This window comes from Oryctolagus cuniculus, chromosome 1 (assembly GCF_964237555.1).
Source record: "Oryctolagus cuniculus chromosome 1, mOryCun1.1, whole genome shotgun sequence".
NCBI lineage: Eukaryota > Metazoa > Chordata > Mammalia > Lagomorpha > Leporidae > Oryctolagus > Oryctolagus cuniculus.
In genome coordinates this window covers 107,130,648-107,156,887 of record NC_091432.1, presented here as the reverse complement: position 1 = coordinate 107,156,887, position 26,240 = coordinate 107,130,648, and the positions used below count along the sequence as shown (strand labels likewise).

At 42.6% G+C, this 26,240-nt stretch overlaps 1 protein-coding gene across 9 annotated transcripts in view; it reads left to right on the top strand.

Annotated features, from left to right (window-relative positions):
* Window positions 1-26,240, top strand: part of CADM1 (cell adhesion molecule 1) — a 349,360-nt gene that overhangs the window by 307,798 nt on the left and 15,322 nt on the right. For 2 of the 9 annotated variants that reach the window (XM_051819532.2, XM_008261026.4), the window contains exons 7-10: window positions 704-876; window positions 6,456-6,545; window positions 16,544-16,576; window positions 23,949-24,002. In XM_051819532.2, coding sequence (XP_051675492.1) covers window positions 704-876; window positions 6,456-6,545; window positions 16,544-16,576; window positions 23,949-24,002 — 350 coding nt within the window. Of the gene's footprint in view, window positions 1-703; window positions 877-6,455; window positions 6,879-14,927; window positions 15,977-16,543; window positions 16,577-23,948; window positions 24,003-26,240 lie in introns of those variants that run through there. The other 7 variants (XM_070078614.1, XM_002708407.5, XR_011390742.1 and 4 more) reach the window with 6 other exon arrangements.

Genomic DNA, 26,240 nt, shown 5'->3' with positions numbered 1-26,240 from the left:
GGGCCTGGGAGAAAGCAAGCAGGGGCAGTGTGCCAAGAAACAGACAGATGAGGTGGGCCAGGACATCGGAGAGAACAGTGGCGTCTCGAGCGGGTGGAGGTAGGCTATGTGAAGGTTAAGGGGAGAGGAAGTGGTTCCACCTTTCCAGAACCAGCAGTGGTTTTTCACATAGCAGAGGCCAAAGGAAAGTGCTCTTCAAATTCTTTTGGGATTAAATTGAAAATCTATTTAAATATCAAGAGAGGCTTCTGAGCAAGGGTCTTAGTATGTTAGTAACCATCAGATCAATGCATGTATCACTAGTCAAGAGCTTGACTTTGTTCCTAACTAATGAGTTGGCTAACAATGGGTGAGCTCTGTCCTTTCTGAATTGGTGTGAAACCACATAGCAGGACATAAAAATAGGGTACATTGGATTATCTGCTGATTTGTTGAAGATGAATTGGAAGTAATGAGACCACTGCTTGTGGTCTGCTGAAAGTTTTTCAACACCAAGTCATGGTTTTTTTATTCTTATTGTACTCTAAACAGACTTTTGGAGACTTCACAGCTGTAAATCTGTGAAGTTAAAATATTTCCAGCGGGTCCTCTTTAATTGTGTCATCCTGCATGTGACTTGTCCAACGCGTGGGTGAGAGGTTTGACGCAAACTTCTTAGCAGGGAATAGTAAGGCGGCTTGTCTTTCTCCCCTTTCCTCTGCAGGCCTGTCATGGTAACTTGGGTGAGAGTGGATGATGAAATGCCTCAACATGCTGTACTGTCTGGGCCCAACCTGTTCATCAATAACCTAAACAAAACAGACAATGGTACCTACCGCTGTGAAGCCTCAAACATAGTGGGGAAGGCTCATTCGGATTATATGCTGTATGTATACGGTACGTGAGAAGATAAACCACTCTTCTGCTAGACTCGCTCGTATGTAGCTGCTACTTGGGATTCGCTCCCTAAGCCGAAAACCAAAGCCCAGTTGATCTCCTTCTAGAGCTTAAAGAAGCCTGGCCTGAGGTGGACCCCAGGTTCTCCACCTGGGACAGCAGTGACTTATCTCTCCCTTCTTTCCGTGGAGATTTCCCACCAGGTCAGTCTCTGGTCATGCTGAATAGGAGAGCTGTGTCCACAGGCGTTAAGCCGTGGAGATCACGTTAGAAGTAATGACTAAGAAATCCAGTCTTACCAGTTAGTGCTTTTCAGCACAGGGTGTTTACTCCCAGTGCTATTGTCCTGTGATACCTGGGCTAGCCTTTCTCCTGCTTTGATGAGCAGAACTATTGTGTTAAATTTCAGAGGATGCTGCAAGCCAGTAAATAGTCAGACCAATGACACGGTTCTTGGTAACTACGTAAACCTCTCTGTATCACAATTGCTTTGGACACAAATGCTGTTTTCCTTTTTTAATTTGTCTGTTTTCTTAATATCTTTTTTACAGGGTCATTAAAGCATATTATCATGAATTTCATTCTCTAATCAACAAATATTTATTGAGCATCTGCTGTGTGCCAGGCATTTTTTTAATTTATTTCCCGTTTATATCTGATTGTTGATTTTGTGGATGGTGAATATTCTCTGTTTCATTGAGAAGGGCCTTTCGCCCTAGTCTTATGAGATCAAACTCAGTCTCTTCTGTAGAATTTAAGTATCTTGGTTAGTTGTATGCCAAGAAAAAGAGCCATGAACTGACACAACACAGAATGAGCAACCAGAAGCATCAAAATGTCAATGTGCCATAAATATGTGGGTATGCGAGGCTGAGAGGACATTGCCTTCTCCATGACAGCAGGGTACATAATCCATGTCAAAGTGTGTATAACGATATGCATGGACACGCATGCATTATACATACAGGATACTTACATAGTGTAACTCATAACCTGCACACTTTCCTTGGGACAAAAACAGGAGTGGCAGCCTTACTAACCAGATAAAAGCATGCTTTTTATACCGTGTCTGTGTGGATAATACAGTCCTTAACCTGTACCTGAGTTTTTTCCTCTTAGCATAATGCAAAATTAAAAGGTCATGCCTAATCACCTCATTTGTGGACCTCTGAAGTGTGTTTTCTTTGCACACTACCCATGGCGTCTGTGGTCCGCACAAAGGAACGTGAATTCTCCCCAGTAGCAAAGGAAATCCCTGTGAAGGGAACACATTTCGGGCAGCCTGGCCCATTTCAGTTGGCAGGATCAGACGCAGGGCCGCCTCCCTCCCTCTGGCTGTACCGCGGAAGTGGTGGGAAGTCCCAGCCTCTGCTCCTCCACGTGCTGCTCACACCAGGGGCGGGACCTCGAGGAAGTCACCTCCCTTGCTGTTTGTTGCCCGTCATACAGACATTCAGCCTAGCTTGTTTACAAACCACATATTAAAGCATTGACAAATTTCCACCAGTCTATTATATGTTTGCTTGATTCAGAAGACTAAGTTATCTGGAAAAATGGTTTTGATTTATTGTACCTACTGTTCTTACATCTGGAGCGGAGAAACAGTGTGTGATTTGATGGACAGGCAGTTTTGAATCACTTGGAGAGTAGTTTATAGCTAGCATTTGTTGAGTGCTCATTTTGTTCCACACAGTATGGTGACAGGTTTATGTGCATGATCTCATCTAATCTCCACAGTAGCACCATGAGGTCAGCATTATCATCATCCCATTTTACAGATAACAAAATGAAGTTTAAACAGGTCCTATAGTTTTCCCAGGTTCACAGGTTATTATGTATGTTTTTTATAACTATGATACTTGACTCCAAAATCCACAGCAAAGTTTGATTTTTCTTTGGAAATCCTCTTATTCTCACTGCTTTCCCCTAGAACATTTCACTCCAATTTAAGATCATCCTTAGAATTAACTCTCTGGGCCAGAGTATATTATTTGAAAACAAAGAAACAAGAGGACTGACCCCTGTTTAGAACAAGGTGTCAATATCCACATATCTCCCTAACCAAGAGGGACAACTCCCTGTGAGTAGGACTTTCACAGATCTGCAGTATATAACCTGCCTCCCTCCATCTGTGCTTTAACCGAACTTAGCATGGTAGACTGGGACACTAACCTGAGGTACTGCTAGTCTATTAGAGTACTCCAGCAATTTCGGGAGATGCTGGGTGAACTTCCATTTTAAATATTTACTAGAAAGGGAGAGGGGCCAGCGCTGTGGTACAGCGGGTTAAAGCCCTGGCCTTAGGCACTAGCATCCCATAAGGGCGCCAGTTCTTGTTCCAGCTGCTCCTCTTCCTATCCAGCTCTCTGCTGTGGCCTGGGAAAGCCATGGAAGATGGTCCAAGTCCTTGGGCCCCTGCACCCATGTTGGAGACCTGGAGGAAGCTCCTGGCTCCTGGCTCCTGGCTTCGGTTCACGCGGCTCCAGCCATTGTAGCCATCTGGGGTGTGAACCAGCAGATGGAAGATCTTTCTGTCTCTGCCTCTCTCTGTAACTCTGTCTTTCAAATAAATAAAATAAAATCTTAGAAAGGAAGGAAGGAAGGAAGGGAGGGAGGGAGGGAGGGAGGGAGGGAGGGAGGGAGAGAGAGACAGGGAGAGAATATCTTCTATTCAGTGGTTCACCCTCCAAATAGCCACAACAGCAACAGCTGAGGCTGGACCAGGCCACAGCAGGAGCCAGGAGCGCCACCCAGGTCTCCTGCGTGGCTGACAGGGGTTCAGGTATTTGAGTCATCATCTGCTGCTTCCCAGGCACCGAAGCAGAGTAGCAGGGACTCGAACTGGCACACTGACCTGGGATGAGGGTGTCCCACGTGATGGCTTTGCACACTGCATCACAGTGCCCACACTGGTGGATAGATTTTGCTTTCTAAAGCTGATTACAACAGTTTTTGAAGTACTTTATAAACTAAAAGTTGACATTCCTCTAAGACATTTAATTCTCCACTATATTTCCAGAAGCTAGCTGGTTAGTGCTCAAGACCCAATTCATTTTGGTTTATTTAGCCGTTACATGTCACTAATAAAGTCCTATATTTTCTTAAATAGTGGCTTTCTGATGTATATATTTATTTGAAAGGTGGAGCTACAGAAAGATAAAGAGAGAAAGACAGAGGAGAGAGATCTTCCATCTGCTCGTTCACTCCTTAAATGGCCACAATGACAGGGGCTTGCCAGGCCAAAGCCAGTAGCCTGGAGCTGTATCCAGATCTCCCACATGGGTGACAGGAGCCCAAGTACTTGGGCCATCTTCTCCTGCTTTCTTAGGTGCATTAGCAAGGAGCTGGATTGGAAGCAGAGCAGCTGGGGTTCAAACAGGCACTCATATGAGATGCTGACATTGCAGGTGGCAGCTTAACCTCCTGTATCACAACACCGGCTCCTTCATGTTGTTCTTATTGCTAGAAATAAGCTCAGCATCGAGGTTGTACTTATTAATGAAATCCAGTCATTCAGGTTACTTGAGTCAGATATGAAGGACAGTAGTTGCCACAGAAGTGATGAAGGTAATTGAAAGTGTGTGATGTTCACAAAATGAGAGGGACCTTTCTCTGAAGCCTGTACCCTCAGTAGTCTTGTCTACCTCTTGATTCATAATCGTATTTTCAAATTGCCTTCAGGTCCATTTTGGTTGTAGTGTGGACATCACACACTTTGGGCCAGTACTTTTAGAAATAGGCCTGGAAATGGCATTAGGGCTTATCAGGGGAGCTCTCCACACACAGATGTTTTTCTCAATGGTCATGTCATAATTGAAGAAAACCAGAAGAACCGATATTAGCTGTCAGCATGCTGGACAGCCAGCACCTCTCTGGATAGGGTTTAGCTGTGTGGTGGAGAGAGCAGGGGTCTTCATTGCTAGGCTCAGGGGTGCACTTGGTTCCACCCTCCCTCCACTGGCACCTGCAGCAAGTGCGGGTTCATCTCCGTGAGCTGTCAGATCACAAAATGCAGAGCCACCTGTGGCCTCCGTGGAATGTACCAAGGTGCAAGGCTGAACACAACACCTGAGTCACAGAATTGCTCAGCCTGTTCTTTTTTAGAGATGATTTCATATCACTGATTTAATCATTGCTTCTTGGAGGAGAATGAATTTTGTTTTGTTTGGGTTATATGAATGAAATCCTTTTTCGAATCATGTGAGGCTGCTTTAAACATGGCTTGAACTGCTGAGTCCCCACTTTAGAGGAGCCAAGTCTCCTGCAAAACTGAGCAGTTTGCCATTCATTGTTCACTATCAAGTTCATATACATAGAGTTGTGTAAAAGAAGCGGTAGGTGAGAAAAATTAAAACCTTGGATGATTGAACCATGGTAGGAATCATTTGACACAGACCTCACAAGCAAGCACCAAAATCATGTTTTGATAAACTTTTGCAAAGTTGGTACCAAGCCCAGTGAAGGTGCAGTGTGTAATTAAAGTTTTGACGTATTAATTAGACAATCTGAGAGCTCACTTGAAGATAAAAGGACACCAGATGTGTCAGGCAGAAAAAGTTGATGTGCTTTAGATAAAACTTAAAATCAAAAGCCTTCAGTTCGTCGTAGGCTCTATTATAGCAGAATGATTGCTTAGTTCAAAGTCTCGTTGACAATTTAACACATTCAGTTTGATCATTTGGGCTTGGAGTTTTTTTTTTTTTTTTCCCTCTTTCATATTTGCCCTTGCCTTATCCCCAAATAATTTTAAGATGATAGAAGAATTACAGTTTACCAGATACCCAGCCGAGGTTTCCCTATCAGGTTCCTGGGCTTTGAGGGTTGAGCCTCACTTCTGTTTAGTTCTCTTGTTTACAAGATGGAAAACGTTCTTTCAGTTTCATCGTTGTAGTCCTCTTGGGTCAAGCTTTTAACATGAGCAAAGGCAACTTATTAATATTTATAAGTTGTAAAATTTATTGACTTTTAAAAAATAAAATCTCAGTAAAATCTCACATGCCTGGAACTTGATATTTAGTGGTGACATTCTCTCTTCTTTGTATTTATCACGAGTACAGAAGTAGTTTTACGTCCTGCTGGGATGTATTGATGGAGAATAATGAAGTTAGCAGTCACAGAGTGCAAGTGTGCAGGGGCACGCTCATCCTGGCTGATAGGAGCCCTTTAAATAGAGCAGCACCCTCTCCTCCTCTCTCCTCCCATCTGTAAAAGCATAAACGAAATGACAGCCATTGTACTCTCTCGGTGCAACTTGCTTTAACCTCGCCTTTAAAAGCTGGTGGGTGTGGGGGTGTCGTATATGTTGATTTTTCCTCACTTTCCTATTTCACATCTCCTCATCCCTGATTCACTTCATTAATTAAAAACAATCTCTTTTCTTCTTTTCTTAGCTCTTCCAACTAAGGCTTTGGAATATATATTACAAGGCAGAGATCTCTGAAGGGAAAGAGCTTTTGGTTTTAAAGGGGAAGTCAGTCATCAAGCAAACATCTCAATGTCCTCATGCCTTTGTTTTGTCATTACTGGTCATTGTTGTGTTCAGCATTGTGGGTTTGATTTTCCTTTTTTTTTTTATCCAGATCCCCCCACAACTATCCCTCCTCCCACAACAACCACCACCACCACCACTACCACCACCACCACCACCACCATCCTTACCATCATCACAGGTATGGTACTTTCATTGCCATTGAAAATTGTCCTGAATGTGTATTGTCTTTCTGGAATGTATAAAGAGAAGACAAGAAGCTACCTTGAAATCCTTGGAATTCAGTTAATTGTTCCTTTATTTTGGAACTCCAAAGACATCAGATGCTATGTTCTTAGACCTCAGGAAGTCTTCAACACCCAAGTATTTAACAGCAGATCAGACATTTTGCAGCCTACACATAAGGGAATTGTTTTTTAAGCATCACTATTCAAAGCGAAACACTAGGGAAAACGGCAGCCTGGCTACTGGAGGACCTGCCGATAGCTTCTGCTTAGCCACGGTTGATGAAATGGTAAGTATTGTGGCTTCGGATCTTGTCCTTGTCTTAATCTCATCTTAATCCAGATGAAGGAAGATGCACAGCCCCAGCTTTCCCAGGCTTTTGCGGGCCAGGCTACTAAACTTGAAGACATCCTTCCTGCTCTAGAGAGTACCTGCTGACAGCGTTCCTACCTGTTTGTGCTGCCTCGGTAGTCACAGGAGATCAGAGCAAGTCATCCCTGTCTTTTCCATGCTCAGCACTCCCCTTCCCCTCCCCGCCCTCCCCTACCTGTTGGAGGGGTGGCCAAGGCAGCCACAGTGATTCTAACTCTGTGGCTTTCTCTTTGGGCTCTCTAAAACTCTTATTCAAATGAGTGTCACTGTCTCATTTCTAACTATCACGAAGGGAGACGTTTGTCCCCTAGGCCCCTCTGGTTCTCCACGGGCTCTCTTCTATTGCTTGGTGCTGCTCATCTGGGAGCCTTGGAATTCGTCCACCACCAGCAACCCCCCCCACCCCCCGCGCCCAAATCAAAAGCTAATGGCTACACCATGTTCAACTTGACATAAGGCCTTCCCGATCACTGTGTCTAGGTACCACCCACAGCAGCATGTAAAAGTCATTATTCTATGAGGAAAAAAATCTCTTGCAGCAATAATTCTTTCCCTTTATTCTGTTGTCTTGCAAGCCTGCAAGGTCTCTCTGTGGCCCGTCCTGGCCTGGACTTCTTTGTAAACGCTGAGTGTCTCACTCAGCGTTCTTCATGCCAGCTCCGCTCAAGCACGCTGGATACACCTGCTGGCCTTTGCACTGACCGTCTGGGGACATTTTCACTTTGCACAGCAGCTGGTGACCTAGAGATGACAATCGATCAGTTCAAGGGAATTGGGGGGGTCTCAGTAGTTGATGACATATTACGATAGATTATGTAAACTCATTTTTCTTCACCTTCGTGACAGTGGAACAAAGAACCCTTAAATAAGCCACTACTAAGGACTCTTCTAAACATTAGTCACAAAGCAATCAGTGCCTGTATTTAATTTAAACTCTTCTCAAAAATCCATCAATTGGTTTTTGTGTCTCCCTGCGAACTTGGCTTCATCCAGGCTGCTGCTTAAATTCCTGTGTTTCTGTTTTTACATATTTGTGAGTCTTTTCTGCCACTTAAGTAAACTCAGACGGTAAACGTAGTGAGTAGACTCCTTGCATTTTCTATATCCTGTAGAAGCATAGCATGCTCTCAACTTTGCATACCCTAACTAGGTGTTTACCTTTTGTGATTCCTTATCTCTAATCTAGTTTGTCAACCTAAATTAAGCTTGTGCTCTTGTTACCAGATTTTCATGTTTTGTGAAAGGCCCTTCGGATGGCACTGTAAGTGCATCACCCAATGTCCCATTGCCCCGCACGTTAACCTTCTACAAAAACCCTCCAGCACTCCATTATGTCACTGAAGAGGTTATCAAGGTATGAGCCAGCCTTACCACATCTCATCCTAGGAGGTTCCATGCAGACAGGTATCCAGGTTTTCATGTTAAGGCAATAGAGGCCTCTCTCACTCAGTGTATAAACATCACGTTTCCCTGTAATATGGACCTACACTTTTTTCCATTTGCAGCTGGCCTTCTCACTAGCTTGGGCCTTTCTGAAGACCCTTAACACTCCCCAGCTCCTCCCCCGACACTCAATCTTGACAACTCAGTTGCTTCAGTTCACAGCTCTTAATCCTTCACTGCAGACTAAAGCTCATCTCGTGCCCTCAAACAGCTACAACTCACCCTTATCTCAGTTCCGACTGCAAAGACTCCATGTGAGAGGAAATTTTAAAAATAAACAATGCTGTATTTCTGTCCAGTATCCGAGGTACCTTTAATAGGAGCTTGTCTTTGCTCCACCATCTCTGCTACTGGCCCCCAGGCTCAGGGTAATGTAAGATGATCTCATAGGTGCACTTTAGCCTCTTGATGTTGAATCCTCTCTACACACAAAATGCATTTGTGGCAATGAATGCCCAAGATTCTCGTTGGCACACCCAAGAGTAGTTAAACTGAAATTGCTGCTTAAAACAACACAGTGGAATCCGTTGCTTTAATGGATGTAATCTTAGAGGCTTACTGTGTCTTAACAAGCAGTCTTATATATATTTATCTTGCCCAGAAAGTACACTTGTGGAATTTAACATTTGCTCCTTTCTCCAAACAGATTAAAGGTTATAGAGCTGAATGATTCTGTGTCCCATTTTAAAAGTCCAGGCTATCCCCTCAATTTAGATTGGTTCCTAAAAACTCCTCCAAACTGAATCCTGACAAATGGATAGCTAAATTAATTTCCACTCCTTTCCTCCCTTGCACTATTTGGTACATCACAGCTACCATTAGCCCTAAAAGCTTCAACAGCCAAATCCAGTGATAGTAACACAAAGGGGGGGGTGGGGGGAGAGAAAAGCCACAGCCCAGTCATCTGTTTCTTTTCTTCCAGTCAAATGCAATAACTGAAACCCATTCCCCAGGTCAGAGTTTCATTACAAGAAAAACGTACACATGCAATAGAAAAATATTTTTAAACTCCAAAGGTCATAGTTGATTTCTGATCTCTCTGAAAGGAAGTGTTCCAGTGTTATCTTTTATCTTCCAGAACCAGGGTAATCGAATTGTTCCCCTTGTTAGGAGGCTGTCATTCTGTTTCCAGTCACCTGACTCCCTCAAAACATGGTAGTGCTTCATCCTGGAACACACCCTGAAAGCTTGTCTAGGGACAAATTGGTTTCCCAGTCTCTCAAGGTCTGAAAGGAATATTCAAAATCAGTTTGCCATATCCGCGTGGTTGTGACTTTACACTGTCCAGCTGTTAATACAGAACCGCCCTCCAAATTAAAAACAATCTGAGTGAGAGAAAAGAGTGAGGAGCCACTCCGGGCCTCGTAGCGATTTGCTGTGAGACCCCTTGGCGTCTCACTTAACCAACCGTTCACAGTCACGCGTGTTCCGACCTGTATTTCTGTGACAACTGCTGGCAGCGGGCGAACTCCAGCTCCTTTTCTTGTTTTTAATCATGTGAAGTTTTCCATGTAGTTCCCTTCATGAAGACACATGCTGGCATGTGGAAGAGCATAATTTAAGTTGCTCCCTGGAAACCTCTGTTAAAAAACAGAGACCAGCAGTTATTACCCCAGGAGCCAGTCCCTGCCCACAGATTCCCCCAGAAAAGAGTCAGAGAGAAACCCACTGCCCATGCCCATGCCCATGCCCAGAAAAGGGGGTGAGGCTTGTTTTGTTTACAACTTTCTTTGAGTTAGTTGACTGTGCTTTATGTGATAGGTGACTGTGTTTGGTGTTAGTTCTAGTCCTTTCTCGTCTCCCAGTTGAATCAGCCTTTTTATTGTCATCATCCTACGGAAATATCTATGTGTCCCTCCTTGGTTAATGTGGGTATGGAAGGGTTGCCACTTGGTTGTGTCCCAAATTAGATGCTTGAAGTACTCTACCGTTCAGGCTGGGGGGAGTCCAACCTCTGGGTCACGCTGTACATGAGACTGTCATGAACTTGAAAAGTTCAAGCCATCTTAGAGGAAGAAATGAACAGCAGTAGGGCCCAATTCATAAGAGGTAGAGCATACCTAAATGAATGCTACTCTTTTCAAAAGTACATATCCAAGTACATGTCTTGTTTTTCTTAGAGAAGAGAAGCAGTACGGTTTTCTTACGGGCGTCTAAGCACTCAAAGACCGGGCTCCCTTGGAGAGGATGATTTCCACCCCCAGGCCCGTGCTATTATTTTGGCTTTCATGGTCTGATATTGTAAGCGTTTTGCCTCTGTACTGTGGATTACAGCACATAAATAAAGAAAGTAAGCACAGCCCTTATCCTTCAGTGATCTTTGCAAACTACGCCAGAGAAGGGAAACTCGACAGCACAGCACATGTTTTCAGTTTCTTAGGTACAAAGACTGATTCTGTGGCATGACCGTCTACATTATCATAGAGAGCTTTGCTCCACATAGAGCAAAGCTGTCTGCTCCCCAGGGTCTTACCTTAATGATTCCTACTCTGTTATTGATATTTGCATGGTACAAGGGATGTAAGCTGTCTGCTTAGAGGCATGCTTCCAACAAATACTGAGCATTCATAATATGTAGAGCACTCTGCTGGTGCCCATGGAGACAAAAGGCTCCTAAACCCCTGAAAAATGTGGTGGAAAGAATCAGCTTATACACATGAGGATTCATGGCAGACCCTGTGCAGCTGAGGTGCACAGAAGGCAGAAGGTACCACAAAAGACAGGGGAGAGTAGGACAAGAAAAGTCGGCTTTGGTCTGTGCCGCCAAAGAATGGGCAGAAAGTAGATAGCATTTGGAAATTAAGCATGAAGAGTCCAGCATTGCTTCAAGCATCTATCTTCAGTGTGTGTGCATTTTATGTATATTTATGTTCCAAGCACAGATTAAGCCATTGTTGCTAGGAAATACACATCTTTCATCCTAGAATATTTACTAAATTGCCTTTTTTAAGAGTTGGCATCCGCTCCCTTAAGACTGGTTTTCATTCATCATTTATTGAATATTCTATCAAGTGTTGCTGATATGCCAGTATGCCTGATGACAAAATATTATTCAGGCACTTGAGTAAATACTTAGGAGTCACCTATTACATAATGAGCCACCTTTTCACGTTTTTACCTCCAAAACAGTACATGTCCATTTTTATTCTGTCCTATGTGTCTGCATTTTTATTTTGTTGGTGAATTCTAAACTTGTTACAGGTCTCATCATTGCTACTCAGTTTTGATCCAGATTGATTTAAGAGGGAATGGAAGAAATTAGACTGCAGGCGGCCATCTGATTCCACTTTTTTTTTTTTTTTAATGGAATGAAAGGAAGTGAGATTTTTTTTTCCTTATTTTTTTCCATCATATTTTCTGTTGTTTATTTTTAAGGTAATCCTGGAGTGAAAGACGTGTTTCCATAGTAAAGATCTATCAACAAAGCAAATGACTAGCATCGTGAGAGCAGGTTTTTCAGGATTAGGAAGTACTTGGAACTTTCTCGGTAGTGGGACGTAAGGACTGGGCAAGAAGGACTCAGCCTTGGTACCCAACACAGGATGAAGATGAGGGAGATGTGTAGAGCCTGTTCCCTCCCCTCAGCAGTCACACCCCTGCAATGCCCTTCTTCCCCCCTGGCCTGCGTCTCCTGTCTCCTTTCATCCAGCGTGCACACTCAAGGTGATGCAGGAACTGTTTTCCTTGTTACATGAAGCCACTGTACAGATTCCTGTTATGTTGCAGAACATCTGGTTTACAAATGAGAAGATCTCAGGGGCACAGCAGCACGAGTGAACAATTCTGAAGAAGCTTTTAACAAAACTTGAAATTGCTTAACAACAACAACAACAAAAACTCAACTCCCCTTCCTGCTGTTCTGTGGCACACAGTGTCTTCACTCAGAGGAGAGATGACATTAAAAAGGAAGAGAGCTTTATTATGCCTCTCCTATTTAGGCCTTTTAGCTTTAGTTCTGTTCCTATCCACTTCTCCCATCTCTAAGAACTGGGAGTTTAATTAAAGCATAACATAGATGGAAAGAAAATTAACCAGCAAAGCAGGAGAAAATAAATTTCATAGTTTAATTTCCCAGCGCTTATTTTTGCTTTCAATAGATTCCAGAGAAGTTGAAACAAAAAGGAAAGGAAAAAAAAAAAGCACCCCATATTTAATAGATAGTGGCCAGCACAGCGTAACTATGAAAACAAATTGTCAGGGGAATTCCTTGCCTGCCCTGGTGTCTGGATTTAAAGCACTTCCATAACACAGACTGAAGGGGAATTCAATTGAGAAAACCCATTGGCTCCTTATTGACTTTAGTTAAGAAAATAAACTGGGTGAAAGTGTATTAAAATATGTCTGGACTGCTTAGTGTGCCTTCATCAACGCTTATGACAATCAAAATGGGAGAATGTAGACTCCTCACGGTCTCGCACTCAAGCTGCCTCTGAGTGCGTAGGTTCTCTGGGCCACCGCGCCATGCCGGTTTGGCTGTGCACCGCGCCCCTGCCCGCCCCACCAAGCCTTCTCGCCTCGCGGCCCCGCATGGTCAAGCAGGAGCACCACAGATCAATTGGGGAAGAAAAAGTATTTAAGGTTGTGAATTTAATTTTGTCCTAGGATTTTCATTTTCATTTATGGCACCCGTTGTGTTTGAGACCACAGACTAATTTATGGATTAGTTTTTAAACCCCCAGTCTGTCACACTCCATGAACAATTCGAAGTTGGAGGGAATCCATATGAAAGGATTAGAACGTGCCACAGTGGAGCTTACACATGACTGTTGCAACTAAATATTGCCCAGCTGCCTCTCAGGCAGTAATTTTTTATTTATTTATTTATTTATTTTGCTGCTTGGTGAAATGGCTAGCAACTCTGATTTCACACATTGCCAGTGCTTTTTCGTTTTACACCGCAATGTAAAACACAAGTAAATGTTTCATTTATTCAAGAGGAGGTTCCAGAAACTATTTGTAGGAATGGGAGACTTAAGAAGAGAAGCCAGTACTTGTGAAATGTACAATACCAGTGGGAGGGCCCATCCTTGGCCCCCTTGTTTGTACGTAAAACAGGTAGAGTTGCCTGCCAACACCATGCACACTTGTAGGCTTGCATAATCATAGGATTTGTTGTTGTTGTTGTTGTTGGCCATATAAGATAAATGTACTATAAATTTGTTCTCCTTGTAATTAAAATTAAAATCAAGACTATAGCTCAAGTAGACCTTTTAATTTCATGACCCAATACCACCATTAAGTCTAATTCAACTTTATGTGACTTAGTTTTCTTAGAGGGCTTGCTCAAAGATGATTTTTTTTAAGGTCGTGACAAAATGAGATTAAAAAAAAAAAGACTTTGTTAAGGTAATTAGTCACTCATTTTTCAAGCCGTTGTCGGCATGTATAACCTATAGTGGAAGTTGTTTGCTTAGACATGTAGAATGCTGTCAAGCAATATGGTGACCCCACAAATTGACTCACAAGGGTGGGCCTGCACACTTCCCCAGGCTTTGGATGAAGATACCCTAATAAATCCCACTTCAGTGCCAGGGTGTCTGCTGTGCATGAAGTCATAATGCCATTAGGAAGGAGAATTGGATCCCATCAGCGCTCTCCTGCAGGGAGCACCTAGGACTTCTAAAGAATTCTTTCTTAATTCTTCACTTGAAATAGCCTCTGTTCACCTTGCATACCAGATGCTCTTAGAGAAATGGAGTCAGCGACTCCCCAGATACACCTCAGTGTTGGCCCGCAAGCTGCAGCCAGCCTGCATAGCCGCTGCATTTCCGCACTCCATTGCTGATCGTGGTTTTGCCATCTCCAGCTACAGTATCTGTGTGGTTTGACTTGAACCTGTGTTTGCTTTGAACTGTTTGAGAATGTGTTTTTCCTTCTCAACACCCCTTTTTCCTCTGGGTGCAATTGATGGATTTCTTCTCGAGGATGGGGAAGCAAGGTGCACTGTGACCTTTTTCCCTCATTTATTTTCTAGAACCCACATAGGAGCTGACGCCTAGCTGCCCTTGGTTTAATCTCATCATGGAGCTGACATAATGTTTGTGATGTAGGAAGACAGTAAATTGGGGTCATTGGTTAATGCTAGATACTATTTTGGAGGGCTCTAACTCCACCCCCTTTCTTTGACTTTATGCTAATTATTTACCTGGTGAAAATAAAGCATATTCCAAGTGCTACTACAAAAATAATGAACCAAAATGTTTATTTCTTTCTTTCTACTTGTGGACAGGAGCCAATTACCTGTCCATAAGATGTATTGATGTGCATATGCGTGTTTCTATACACAAGTACATTTGATTTTGCCCCTCAAATTTAAAGTACTTCAAACTCGCACTGAACTTGGATGATCTAACTAAGGGGACATGCCATCTGTGTCAGGGGAATCTGGTGTGGAGTGTGTTTCAACTGTACAATTTTCTATATTGTTTTTACTGCTATTTTGTGCACACAGACTTGACTTGTAAGTATTATGTTCTTATGCGGTATATTTTTTATGTTTTTCTTTCCTTCATCTATTCTTTAGCAATTCCAGCTATCAGTTATATTAAGCTGCACTACTGGCCTCTCAGGCTTCTGGTTAATTCTGGCTTCCTAAAAGTGCTCTAGTTTTTGGAGGTACAGGGTCCTGAGGAAAGCATGCCGAGTGGAGGGGAACGCCGGTGTGAATTCACGTGCCGCGTTTATAAATCAGAAGCACCAGGCTCATTGGACAAAAAATAAATACATAAATAAATAAAGCTACGTTTGGTGTTCCAGTGCATTTAAACATTGCCTGTGTCAAGTCCGAAAGAGTCTGTTGGAGACTCTGCAACTTACGAAAAGAGAACCCAGCTAAATATTAGCATTATGAAATCGGACAGGGACTTGCGTGCTGTGTGACCCCAGAACCCCACTTCAGTCGCCAGCTTTCCTTTCTGGCCGGAAGGGGATGGTGGAAGGCACCGTGCTTGAGAGCTGAGGAACTGAAAATGAAAGCATGGCCAGATGGGTTGACGCTGGAAGTTGGCGAGATGAGAGGTGTTCAAATAACTCCGGGAAAAAGAATGTCATCATGCATTTTGTTGGCTATTTATCCCACTTCCCCTCCAGCCAAAAAGAAAGGAACAATTCCTCGAGCACTTTGGAGACATGTCCTGTGAAGAGGAGCCAGTGCAACAGGCCTGGCTTAGAAACCGGGTAGAAGAAGGTGAAAACTTGAACTGCGACAGAACTCGAAGAAGAAAGACACAAAGCACGTTTTTTCTTCCGCAGCAATGGAAAAAAATAACTGCTCTGTCTCCTGATCCAGGCTTGAAGGCAGGACCTCTGGCAGCCACAGCACTGCATGTGTTTCAGAATTGGGAGCAATGGGATGGCTGACTACTTAGAGTTTTTGGCATTTCATGTGATCAGAGTGGCTTTGGCAGACTCTGTAGGCTGGGGTGTTTTCATGAAAGGCTTCTGCTCTCGTAACACGTAGTGAGGAGCTGCAGAGTGAAGCACGGATTAGTGGGTGTGCATGTGTGACTACACAGGCTCATCTGTGACAACCTGGAACACGTTCATGGCCTCCCAGTTCAGTGACCTTTCCAGGTAACCTCTGCTGCAGTAGATGGACACCGTGACCCTGTGTATCCCGCAGGCACCTGAGCATACGCAGTCAAAGCAGGAGATGCAGTGATGCCTAATTGGCAGTCAAGAAGCCCGAGTCCCCGGGTGGGTTGGGTTAAAACAAAGGCAATGTTTGAATGTCTGAATCCATTGTTTAACCAGCTTCCGACTGAGCTTTTTCTGTCGCCGTCCTGAGCCTTGATGCGTTAAGAGCCGTCTACCAGCACTTAGTTTGCACTGGTGTTTCTCATCACTTTGCATGCTCCCCTGACTATTGACTAGCAAATATATGTGTCCTGGCAAGACCCCCAGAACCAAAGAATTTACTGTTTTCCTCACTGGCTCGCAGCTTGGAGCTCAAGGCATGTCTTAAAACAGTGCAACTCACTTCAAATGCTTTTTGCTTTTCATTTATTATTGCTTGTCACGCGGTGTTCTTTGAAAGCTTGCTCATATATTATCTGTTCCATTTTTTTTCCATTTTCCCTTTTTTTGCATGCCGTTCCTCCTGTTTCTTCCCTTCCTCCAATCCTCTGTTCCCGTCTGTAGACACAACGGCGACGACAGAACCAGCAGTTCACGGTTGGTATCACATTACTGTTTATCTACTTTCTCAGCGCTGCTGAGAGGCAAGGCAAGCCTGGGAAAAAGAGAAATGTAGTCTTCAAGGGAAATCGTGTTTCAAGTAGACCGATCTCATACATACACTGTAATTTTTGAAGGCTTGAAAGGACGTCGAGTCTTGTCATTTCTGTTGTGAGTTCTGTAGCCAATGGTTGCAATCCGAGACCAGGCCTCCTCACTGGCTGGCTGGCTGGCTGGCTGGAGTGACAGTTGCAGTTGCAGATAGTTCTCCTTACTTAGAAAACTCCGCCAAACCGGGCAAGAAAACATGGCAAGTCAAGACAGCTGATATTTGCCTGAAAGCCCTAGAGTTGAACTAAAAACCCAGTTGCTCTCTTCAACTATAGGCTACACCAGGGGAAATTTTGAAGAGGAGTCATTTGTGTGGCTTAGTAGTTGGGGTGAAGGGTAGCTCAGGAAGGGAGTCCCTGCTTCAGTTCCTGATGGTGATGAGAAAGGCCATCACGGGGCTTGTGTAGGAAGCGCATGACTCCAGTTTCGCTCCTAATCATAGTTACTCCACCCCCCTCGCCAGTTCCCTCTAATGTCAGTGTGTTTCTATAAACTTACACTCACGCTTGGCAGGAAATATTTCCAAATCCAGAACAACACATATTTCAATTTTAACAGCATTAGCCAGGACTTTAAAAAAGTCATTGGTGTGGCTGTCAGGTAGGCAAAGTCGTAAAAAGTTGGGTTTGATGTTTAACTGAAAGGTGATTGAAAAAAAATAAATAAAGGAAATCTCAGCAGGGGACACCAGGAAATACGCCCTCCTCCTTTCCTCCATCTCACCAGTGACTTAAGGGATTGGGATAAGTCTATTAACTTTTCTGTGTCTTCCCAATCAGAAAATGAGAATCATGCTTCATCTGTATGTTGCTTTATTACTTAGCTCAAATCCAACCTTGGCAAGATTGTGCTTAGAAAAAGATATGTTAGTTTAAAAATGGGCTGAATTTTAATAATTGAATCCAAGGGAATCATTTGGTAAAGGGCCTACTTCAATCACTTTGCATGTGTTGTGCAGGGTGGAAATCTATCATTTAAATGACAAGAGGTGATCAGCCAAGCCTGTAGTGCTAATTCAACTTGTTGAGAAACATCTCCTAGCACAGACTGACTTCCTTAAAGAGACCTACATTTGATCGCTTATCAATTGGAAATCTCTAAGCAAAACCTGCCCTTTAGGAGCTATCCTTGAAGAGCTGCCTAGGGGCCCAAGGACTTGGGCCATCTTCCACTGCCTTCCCAGGCCATAGTAGAGAGCTGGATCAGAAGTGGAGCAGCCAGGACTCGAACCAGGGCCCATATGGGATGCCAGCACTGCAGGCAGCAGCCTTACCCGCCCCAAAGAGCAGCCTTTGATACTTGGCCCATCATGCCCATGTGGAGACTTTGCAATAAAGAGTTCTGAGAAAGCAACACAAACATAGGCACAGCACAGTATCTGTCTCCATCCCACTCCCATTTCGCTCTACCCTTTCTGTCATTGGCACAAGCAGCAAAGTTCATAAAATAAGATAAAGGAGCCAGGTAAACTGACAATCATGAGAAATCAATTAGATATAAAACTAAGTTTCTAAGGTAATGCCCCATAGTGCTGCCTACATCCCGGGCATTGAACTCCATTAAGCTTAGTTATTTGTAGGTTTCATCATTAATTGAGCACCTCCTGACTTTTATCGATTATTCTCAGAGCTTTAAGGCTATTTTAATGTAGTTCAAGAGAATTTTTTTGTTCCATTCTTTTTAAGATACTTTGAGTTCTGAGCTTCCCATAATTAACTATAGGGTCAAATGTAACCATAAGATTCCTGAGTTCTATGAGATCTTTGAAGAAATATTGATCGCTTATCTTCTAAAGCCGCAGAATTCTATTTTCTAGGTCCCTTCAATAAAATCCATGGGTTTATGTAACTCTACCGGAGGTAGGTCTGAGAATTGGGTGGAATATTTAAAGTAAATTTGTCCCCCAAACTGAAACATGAGGACTTAACATAGGGGCCAGTCCTGTTTTGGGGGCCCTTTGGAGAGAGAGAAGAGACCTTGGAGTTGAAGCTTCCGGCATTCCTGAGGTAGGAAGTAGAGATGTCTGCACTCTGAGAAACAACCATTGTCTCACTAGTGTGGTTACAGTGTTACCTCTGTAGGATGCTATTGACTAGCAGGGCATGAGAAACAAACCTAGAACCAAGAAATCTGGAGGAACCCATAGGGAGTACTAATAGCCTTCTAGTAACATAGAGAGATACAGATATATATCATACTTTCAATTGGACTCCTTAATGATGAAGAATAAGGAAGTGATGGATAGCCCAGGCTGATCCTTGTATAATGCATTTCTAAGTACATTCTTCAACTTGTCCAAAAAACAAAGAATTCCAACTGCTATTTTGAACAGCACATTTTCTGGCCCGCAACAAAAAGCTTTAATGAAAACAAAGGTAGTATCCAAAATTTTTATTTGACAGAGGGAAAAATCTTCCAGGTCAGTTGTTAGGATAGAAAGGTGAAAATTACAAAGCAAGGACCCAGATTTCCAAAAAGATGAAGATACAGAACCAATTTTATTCTAGTGAATTGTGGCTGAAACCCCCAACTTCCTCAGTACAGCAACCAGTTGACTAAGATTCATTTAAGAACAATCTTGAGGTGTTCACTGTGGTGATCTGAACCTAGAAAAAATATGAAGTGGTTTAATAACTTAGCAACTTAAATGACAAGACGGAGAGGTCAGCCAGCTGTGACCTTCTTGCTGGTCTTAAGACTTTTTATACTAGATTTCTTCCCATATTTCTCTTTTCATCAAAAGGAAAAGAAGAATAATTTTGTACAAAAGCTTTCCCTTTGAAGACTCATTAAAATATTTTATTCAAGCTTGTGTTGCTAGAGTATGTATGAAGTTTATACCAGTTGTTGATGTATGTTGACCATTGTTCTTACCAATATCTGATTGGAATAAGCATGAATTGGAAGATTAGAAGTGCATGGGCATGATTCAAAATCAAATGGATTTTCTCCAAAAAGAAAACCAAACAACAATTAGCCACAATGTGTTTTTAAGGATCTAATTGGGTAGTAAAGATAAAAGTGAGCATAAGGATGGGATATTTTTTTTTTTTTTAAGATAAGGCTGGCACAAGGGATGTCCTTTGATTAATGTTTTTGGAGCTCATCCTTAAGGCCTGGACAGGAAGAATCCTGTGTTATGTGTGCATGTTGAGCAATGCAAAAAAAAAAAAAAAAAAAAAAAACATTCTGCCAAATCCTAATACCACATGGTTTGAAGTTGATGGCAGAAATGCATGAGTGACTTGACGCACGAATGGTGTAGTCGTAACTATGATTATTGGTGTGTGGGTGTGTGTGATGGTTTTTGTTTGTGAGCGCGTCTCTGTAAGTGTCTTGTGCCTTGTTCTTCTTCTGCCCTGCGTGTCCCTTCTCCCCTTCCCCCACCCTCCTCCGCCACGTGAGGGGTCGGGTGACAGCATGCCCTGGTCTGGAATAGTGCTTGTGCTTTTGCTGCACTGCAATCAGCTGGCTTCCTTGGGTTTGAGGTTTTCTCTCTGTCTCTCTCCCACACACACACACCCCTTCTCTTCCTGTTCCCCCTCTCCCTTCCTCCCTCCTTTCCTCTCTCCCTCTCCTCTCCTATTTTATTAAGTCTACTTGCCCTCTTGCTTTTCCTTATCTCTTGATACAGTAGAGGCTGATGATCTCATGAATTTTCATATCCCAAATGAGTTTTTAAATACTTCTCAATTCAGCATGTAAATGTGGCAACACTCAAACTGGGAACCCCTCGGAAGAAGAATACTTCATTTTCGGTTTTGGTTTCAAAATGTTTGGCCAGTGCTAGATACGTGCTCACATCCTACACTGTTGCCCTTTGGTAACTGTCCCATCCATCTCTCTGTCTCCCTATTTCATAAGTAGTGCAAACCATGATGGAATTCTAAAAGCACATGAAATTTTCTTACCTGATTCTCTATTCAATTTGTGGGGAAATTCTCTAGCCTGTTTGCAAAGAAAACCCTAGCCAGCAGTGCGCATTATGACAACCGCTATGTCCACCCTCTGTGTATGTACCTCTATGTACATCTCTCTGTCTGAGTACATAACAGTGGCATTCAAAGGCTGTCATTCAGTCAAGGGACTCTGCAGACATTGTTGTGTTCTACACAAGAACAAAGCTAAAGCGGTTCACGAATGGCTGCAGGACCTGAAGATTGTGTTTCAGCCTTGATATGCAGTATGGAAACAATGTGCTACTGTTAAACGGCGTGAACCAAATTTCTGCTAATGGGAAGAAGGGAGAAACTCTCCACAAAAGCTGACAAAGCAGGAAGAACAGGATGACTGAGCTTTTAGATTAAAACTCCCGGGGGCGTCTGCACTGTTATGGCTGGTGATGGAAGTAACAGTTTCCATAATATGGCCAAGTGATCAGATGTATGCTGCTTAGGTAAGAGAGAGACCATCGCCTACTTTGTTTTTCATAATGGGAATGGTACTAGGGCTAGTGGGTTAAGTTTTTGTTTCACAGAGGTTTTATTTGATCAATATTTTTTCTGAAATTGTCTGAAAAAAAAATGATACCCTGTTGAGATGAACCCATGAGCATTTACATTTTACTTGACCTTGTATTCACTTAAATATCTGGAATTTCTTATTGTTTCTCATTTTTTTTAAGGTTTTCCTTACCCTGGTTTAAAATTGTCACATGATACCACTTGTTAGAAGCTAGCGGTGACTGTTGAAAGGGAGGAATTACAGCTCCCGAAGCGCTGAGAAGGTGTAGGGTGTGTTCAGCCCAGTGCAGCACCACGAAAGAGCTCCATACACACACGTCTGCAGAAGAGGCGACTCTCAGGCCTGTGTGAAATTACCGTGCCTTATTAATTGCACCAAGAAAGCCATTGGACAGAAAGTAAACTTGCATTTGATTAACAAAGTTTAAAGACATCTGTTGAATACATTTTAATTAGACATGACTAGAAAAGGTTTTAGTGGATGGTATGAGAGTTTAAAGAGAAGAACTACGAAGTAATTTCCCACTTACTGGTAAACTGTGAGCTTTTCTTTTGAGGCGTATTCTCTGCTTCATAAAATGCATCTTTGTCTTTTTCTTCAAGAAAATGAGAGGTGTATAATTTTTAACATGAAAGAAAAATACCTAAGCCCAGGCAATTTTAAGGAACAACTTTTGCTTGTCCTCACTTGGATATGCGGTGCTTCAGTAAACCCTTTCTAATTAGATTGATTCAGAAGTTATTCAACTATGGCAGAGAACTATAGATTCATAAAATACAATAGTACTGCAAAAACAAATTTAACGCCACTAGCCTAAATGGCTTCCCACTTTGGAGCATAATCCGAGCAGTAGATTCCAGATGATTTGGTATATTTTAAAGTTTATGCCATCAACAATGACAGTTTCAGCTTTAATGAGGTGTATATCAACTGTCTGTTGCTTTTTATTGGAAACTTTGCTTATCAAGGATACTTCATAAACATATTTGTCTTTATCTTTTAAAATTAGCTTTCTAATGCCCTCCCCCTGGGAAACATGCCTTTGGCATTAAAGCTGCCTGCTTGAAACATCCTTGTTTAGTATGGTTCAGTGGGCACCAAGCACATATGTAGAATGCTTTGATAGTCATTGGGCCACGTAGAAGTGAGGGATTAGCCTTCTGAGAACTGCAAATTCATAATTAACTACAGAGAAGTACTTTATGTTGCCCATTTATAACAGTTATTCAAATAATTGTATTCATCAGTCTTTATACAATGGATAAAGCCAATTAGAAATGGGAACACTTTCAGCCAATCAGGTTTTGGAACAAATGGATAGCGTCCCTACTCAGTTGCCTCTATAATTTATCGCATTACTCACTGCTTTCCCTTTAGTTGTCCAGGTCCATAGTTTGGGGACATCTGTGGACCCAAGAATCCTCCCCATTTCAATCAGCACCTCCCTTGAGAAATGACACCCAAAGGTCATGATGGGAATTCTCCCTTGAGTGCTAACGATGGGACAGCCTTCTTTCACACAATCAACCTATCAGTCCTCATGCAGCTCCTTCCTAAACCAGCTGACAAAACCCAAGCTTGAGTGACCATCTGTACGTGGTGTTTTGTTTTGTTTTGTTTTTTGTTTTCAGTAGTATGATCAGTTTGACATTATTTTTCTTCCAGAGCGGTTGTTTTGATGGTACTTAAGCTCTGGTTTATAGTTCACTGAGCATTGTCTCCAAACCCTCAGTTCAGTAAATATTCACTGAGAATATACTCAGTAAGCAAGACTTGCCTCTGTCTTCAAAGACCTTGCTATTCAGTAGGCCCTTGCACATCTTCAAAAGTGAGAAATGCCACCGGAGAAGCCCCAACAAGCTGTTGTGTGCATTAGAGCACCAGGGGCCATCAGATGGATTTGGAGCCCAACAGCCCGGAGAAAAGGACGAGTCTCCTTGATTGGCCAACACTTGGTGTTGCTTCATGGACTTGGCTGAAGGATCAGCTTGCAAATAAAGCGTGAGGAAATGGAAGGGTCTCTTAGCTGAGCCTCCTATTGTTTGACTGCTTCCCTCCTCACCTCTTTTAATTCAGATCGGAGCTAGCTGGGAACCAGCTCACCGACCTTGGAGTTGACTGAGAGCCAGGCATTTCAAGCCCCCACTTGATTACCTCCTGACCTAACTGCTTTTTCAGCTTTGAGGGTTTTATTTTTCAGGAATACCATTGATTTACGAAATTCACTATGTAAAACAAAATCATTTTGCGAATCAGATTTTCTGATGAAGGCATAACCTGCAATCTGCAGTTAGCAGATGCTGTACCATTTTGAAATACATGATCCAAGATCATCATAAATTGATAATGAACTGTGTTTGTCAGTATTGGCAAAGGATTTTGGTGTACTTCAAAATGTGAGCTAAAACTTACATACATCAGTATGTAGCATCTCAATACACTGGCATTTAAGAGAGATATCAGAGCATCCACAGCTAACAACCAGGCTTTGGTTTTTCCTTTTTGCATGCTGTTATGAATGAGTGATTGCAAGCATTCACCTTCATGTTTCATGTGCTTTGAACAGTGGAGACTGAGGAATCTTTCTGCCTCGATTGTGTATCAATAACAAAATTATATGATTGAAGAGATGTATTTATGGATTAAGACATTCATGCTATCCAAAAAAGAGAGAGATAGCAAGAGATTTGGCTCATGTTTTTCTTTTTTTTAAGAAATTCATCCTCAGTTCTTAAGTGTTTTGTTTATGTCCCTCGAGGAATGAAAAGAAAAACGATTTGTTTTTACTTGTAAGGCCTTACTCAGTTGCCCAATTCCGCAGAAGAACTGGACAGTGAGGACCTCGCAGGTAAGGGCTAGTCATTAGGTAAGGCACTGCAGTGTCCAACCTGTGGGTGCTCTGTCCACTTCTACAAAATGGCCATTTGTTTTGCTGAACAATCAATTAGCAAGTATGGATTTTGAGACTACAAAAACAAAAATCCCAGTTTTTATCACACTTTCTTCCTCCCCACCTCTCATCCAAGGTGTAGTGATATGTATGTTTCAGATCGGGGCCGGTGTTGTTAATGCAGTAGAGGTCACATTAGCTTTGGGATTACAGTAAAGCCATTCACTGTGTTCAATGGCTTAAAATAATATTTACGTCCAGATATATAATGATCCAAGACAAATTTTGTTGCATTACAAAGCAGTTTAAGGATGTTGGATTATATGACAAGATCTTCAAAAAAAAAAAAAAGAAAGAAAGAAAAAGAAGAACTCATTGGCTGTCTACTTGTGTGGACTAGAATAAGAAAGCCATGTCATGGTTGTCTGGAAATAGGAGCTGGGAAGGGCCAGGATTGCAGGGGAGGGGGCAATTGTTTTGTCACACACCATGATGTAAACTAATTATCCACCTCAGACCTTTTCACAGCACACTGAGCTCTTGCAAAAGTAGGTTTCATGCTTGATTCCAGGATTTAGGTGTTACTAATCCAGAATAAAAAGCATATCCTAAAAACGAGGGAGGAAGGAGATTTAAAGTGGTCAGAGCTAAGCAATTATAGGAGCACCCACGATGCTGTGGCACATCACTGGCAGCCAGCTGCATTTCTTAACCATGTCCGTCCATCCCTCCATAAATGAGTAAGTAAGCAAGGCCCCTTGTCCTTGCAGTGGAGAAACTGAGGCACAGGACCGTGAGCACTTGGTCCAGCCAGTGGAAAGAACAGTTTCTGAAGAGTCCACTACAGCTTCCTTAAGGAGTGGCCCCTTGACACTACAGTTCTCAATTATAAGTCTTCCCCGGTGAGAAAATAAGATAATGCTGCCCAGTGTTTCCACATGCAGCCAATTGATTGCCTACTGTGTGCTTCCGTCACACCTTGGGGTTAGCTTTCCTTTTGTCTCACAGAGCGGGGCTGTTGGGTTATTCCACAGAGTTGAAGCTCCAAGAAGCCCTGTTGGTTTTGTTCACTACTGTATTCCTGTCATGTAGTAAACACCCTATTAGTAATTACTGGAGGAATGAATGAATGAACTAATTCCAAATCTCAGTGAACTTAGATAAATAAACAGAGGATTGCAAAGACTGCCATCCCTTCAAGGGAGTGTTTCACTTTTGCTTCTTTTTTGTGGCATATTTAGGGAAGTTGCAAAGACACCTAGTTTTATTTTGAAAAAAGAAGAGATAAGTCCTTCTCCCTACTTAAACTGTAATGCTGAAAGTCAGCAATTTGAGCCTGTGCTCCTGGTTGTAGACAGTTTCAGTTCTAATACTGACCCCTAAATAAAAGGACTCTATGACAGGGTGGCTCTGGCAATTGGGTCTTCTTAAGGGTCCTAAGAAAGGTGTTCTCGGTGGTTGGCCCTCATCCCTCTTGGCAGACAAAGATCGCTTGTAAATGCAAGTCATTTTTCTCCTCTTTAGAAAAACGTGACTAAATCAGCCATCCAGGCTTTCCACCAGCATCATCTATTAGGAATACTCCTGGTCTCAGCACTGCACCATGTCAGATGGGTCCCTGCTGCAGTTCTATCAATCACCCAAGTCAGGAGCAATAAACCAACAACTGTTTGTGTTCATAATAATGCAGTTAAGTTAATAATCCCATTGTCCCCTCCCCCACCCCCACCAGGAACACGGCAGGCACACGGCTCCGGAGCCGTAAGTCATGTACAGCGCTGATGAACTATCAGGCTGGGGCTGGGCTCCCTTTGCATCTGGTTTGATGAACTAATCAAAAACTGATTAGCACCTTTGTTCAAAGGGGATGCTGATTAATCAATTACTATTGATTGTGAGCTTGGCTTCACTCGGCAGCAAAGAGACATCTGAAGGGAAAAAAAAACAACCAATAAAAATTGAGCAGCTGTCATAGTGTTTAAATTTATTAAAACAAAATACATTATTTTTTATGAAGCTGTCTTGAAATGGGTCACTGAAGGGGAGCATATTGATTGAGAAAGGATGAACTTCTCAAATTTCTGTAGCCTAGAGACTGAATTCAATTATAATACAAGACAAACAGGTTAACACCCGTCTTAAACAGTCCATCAATAAATTAGAGTAGGTGTTGCACATTTAATGCTAAACTGTGGT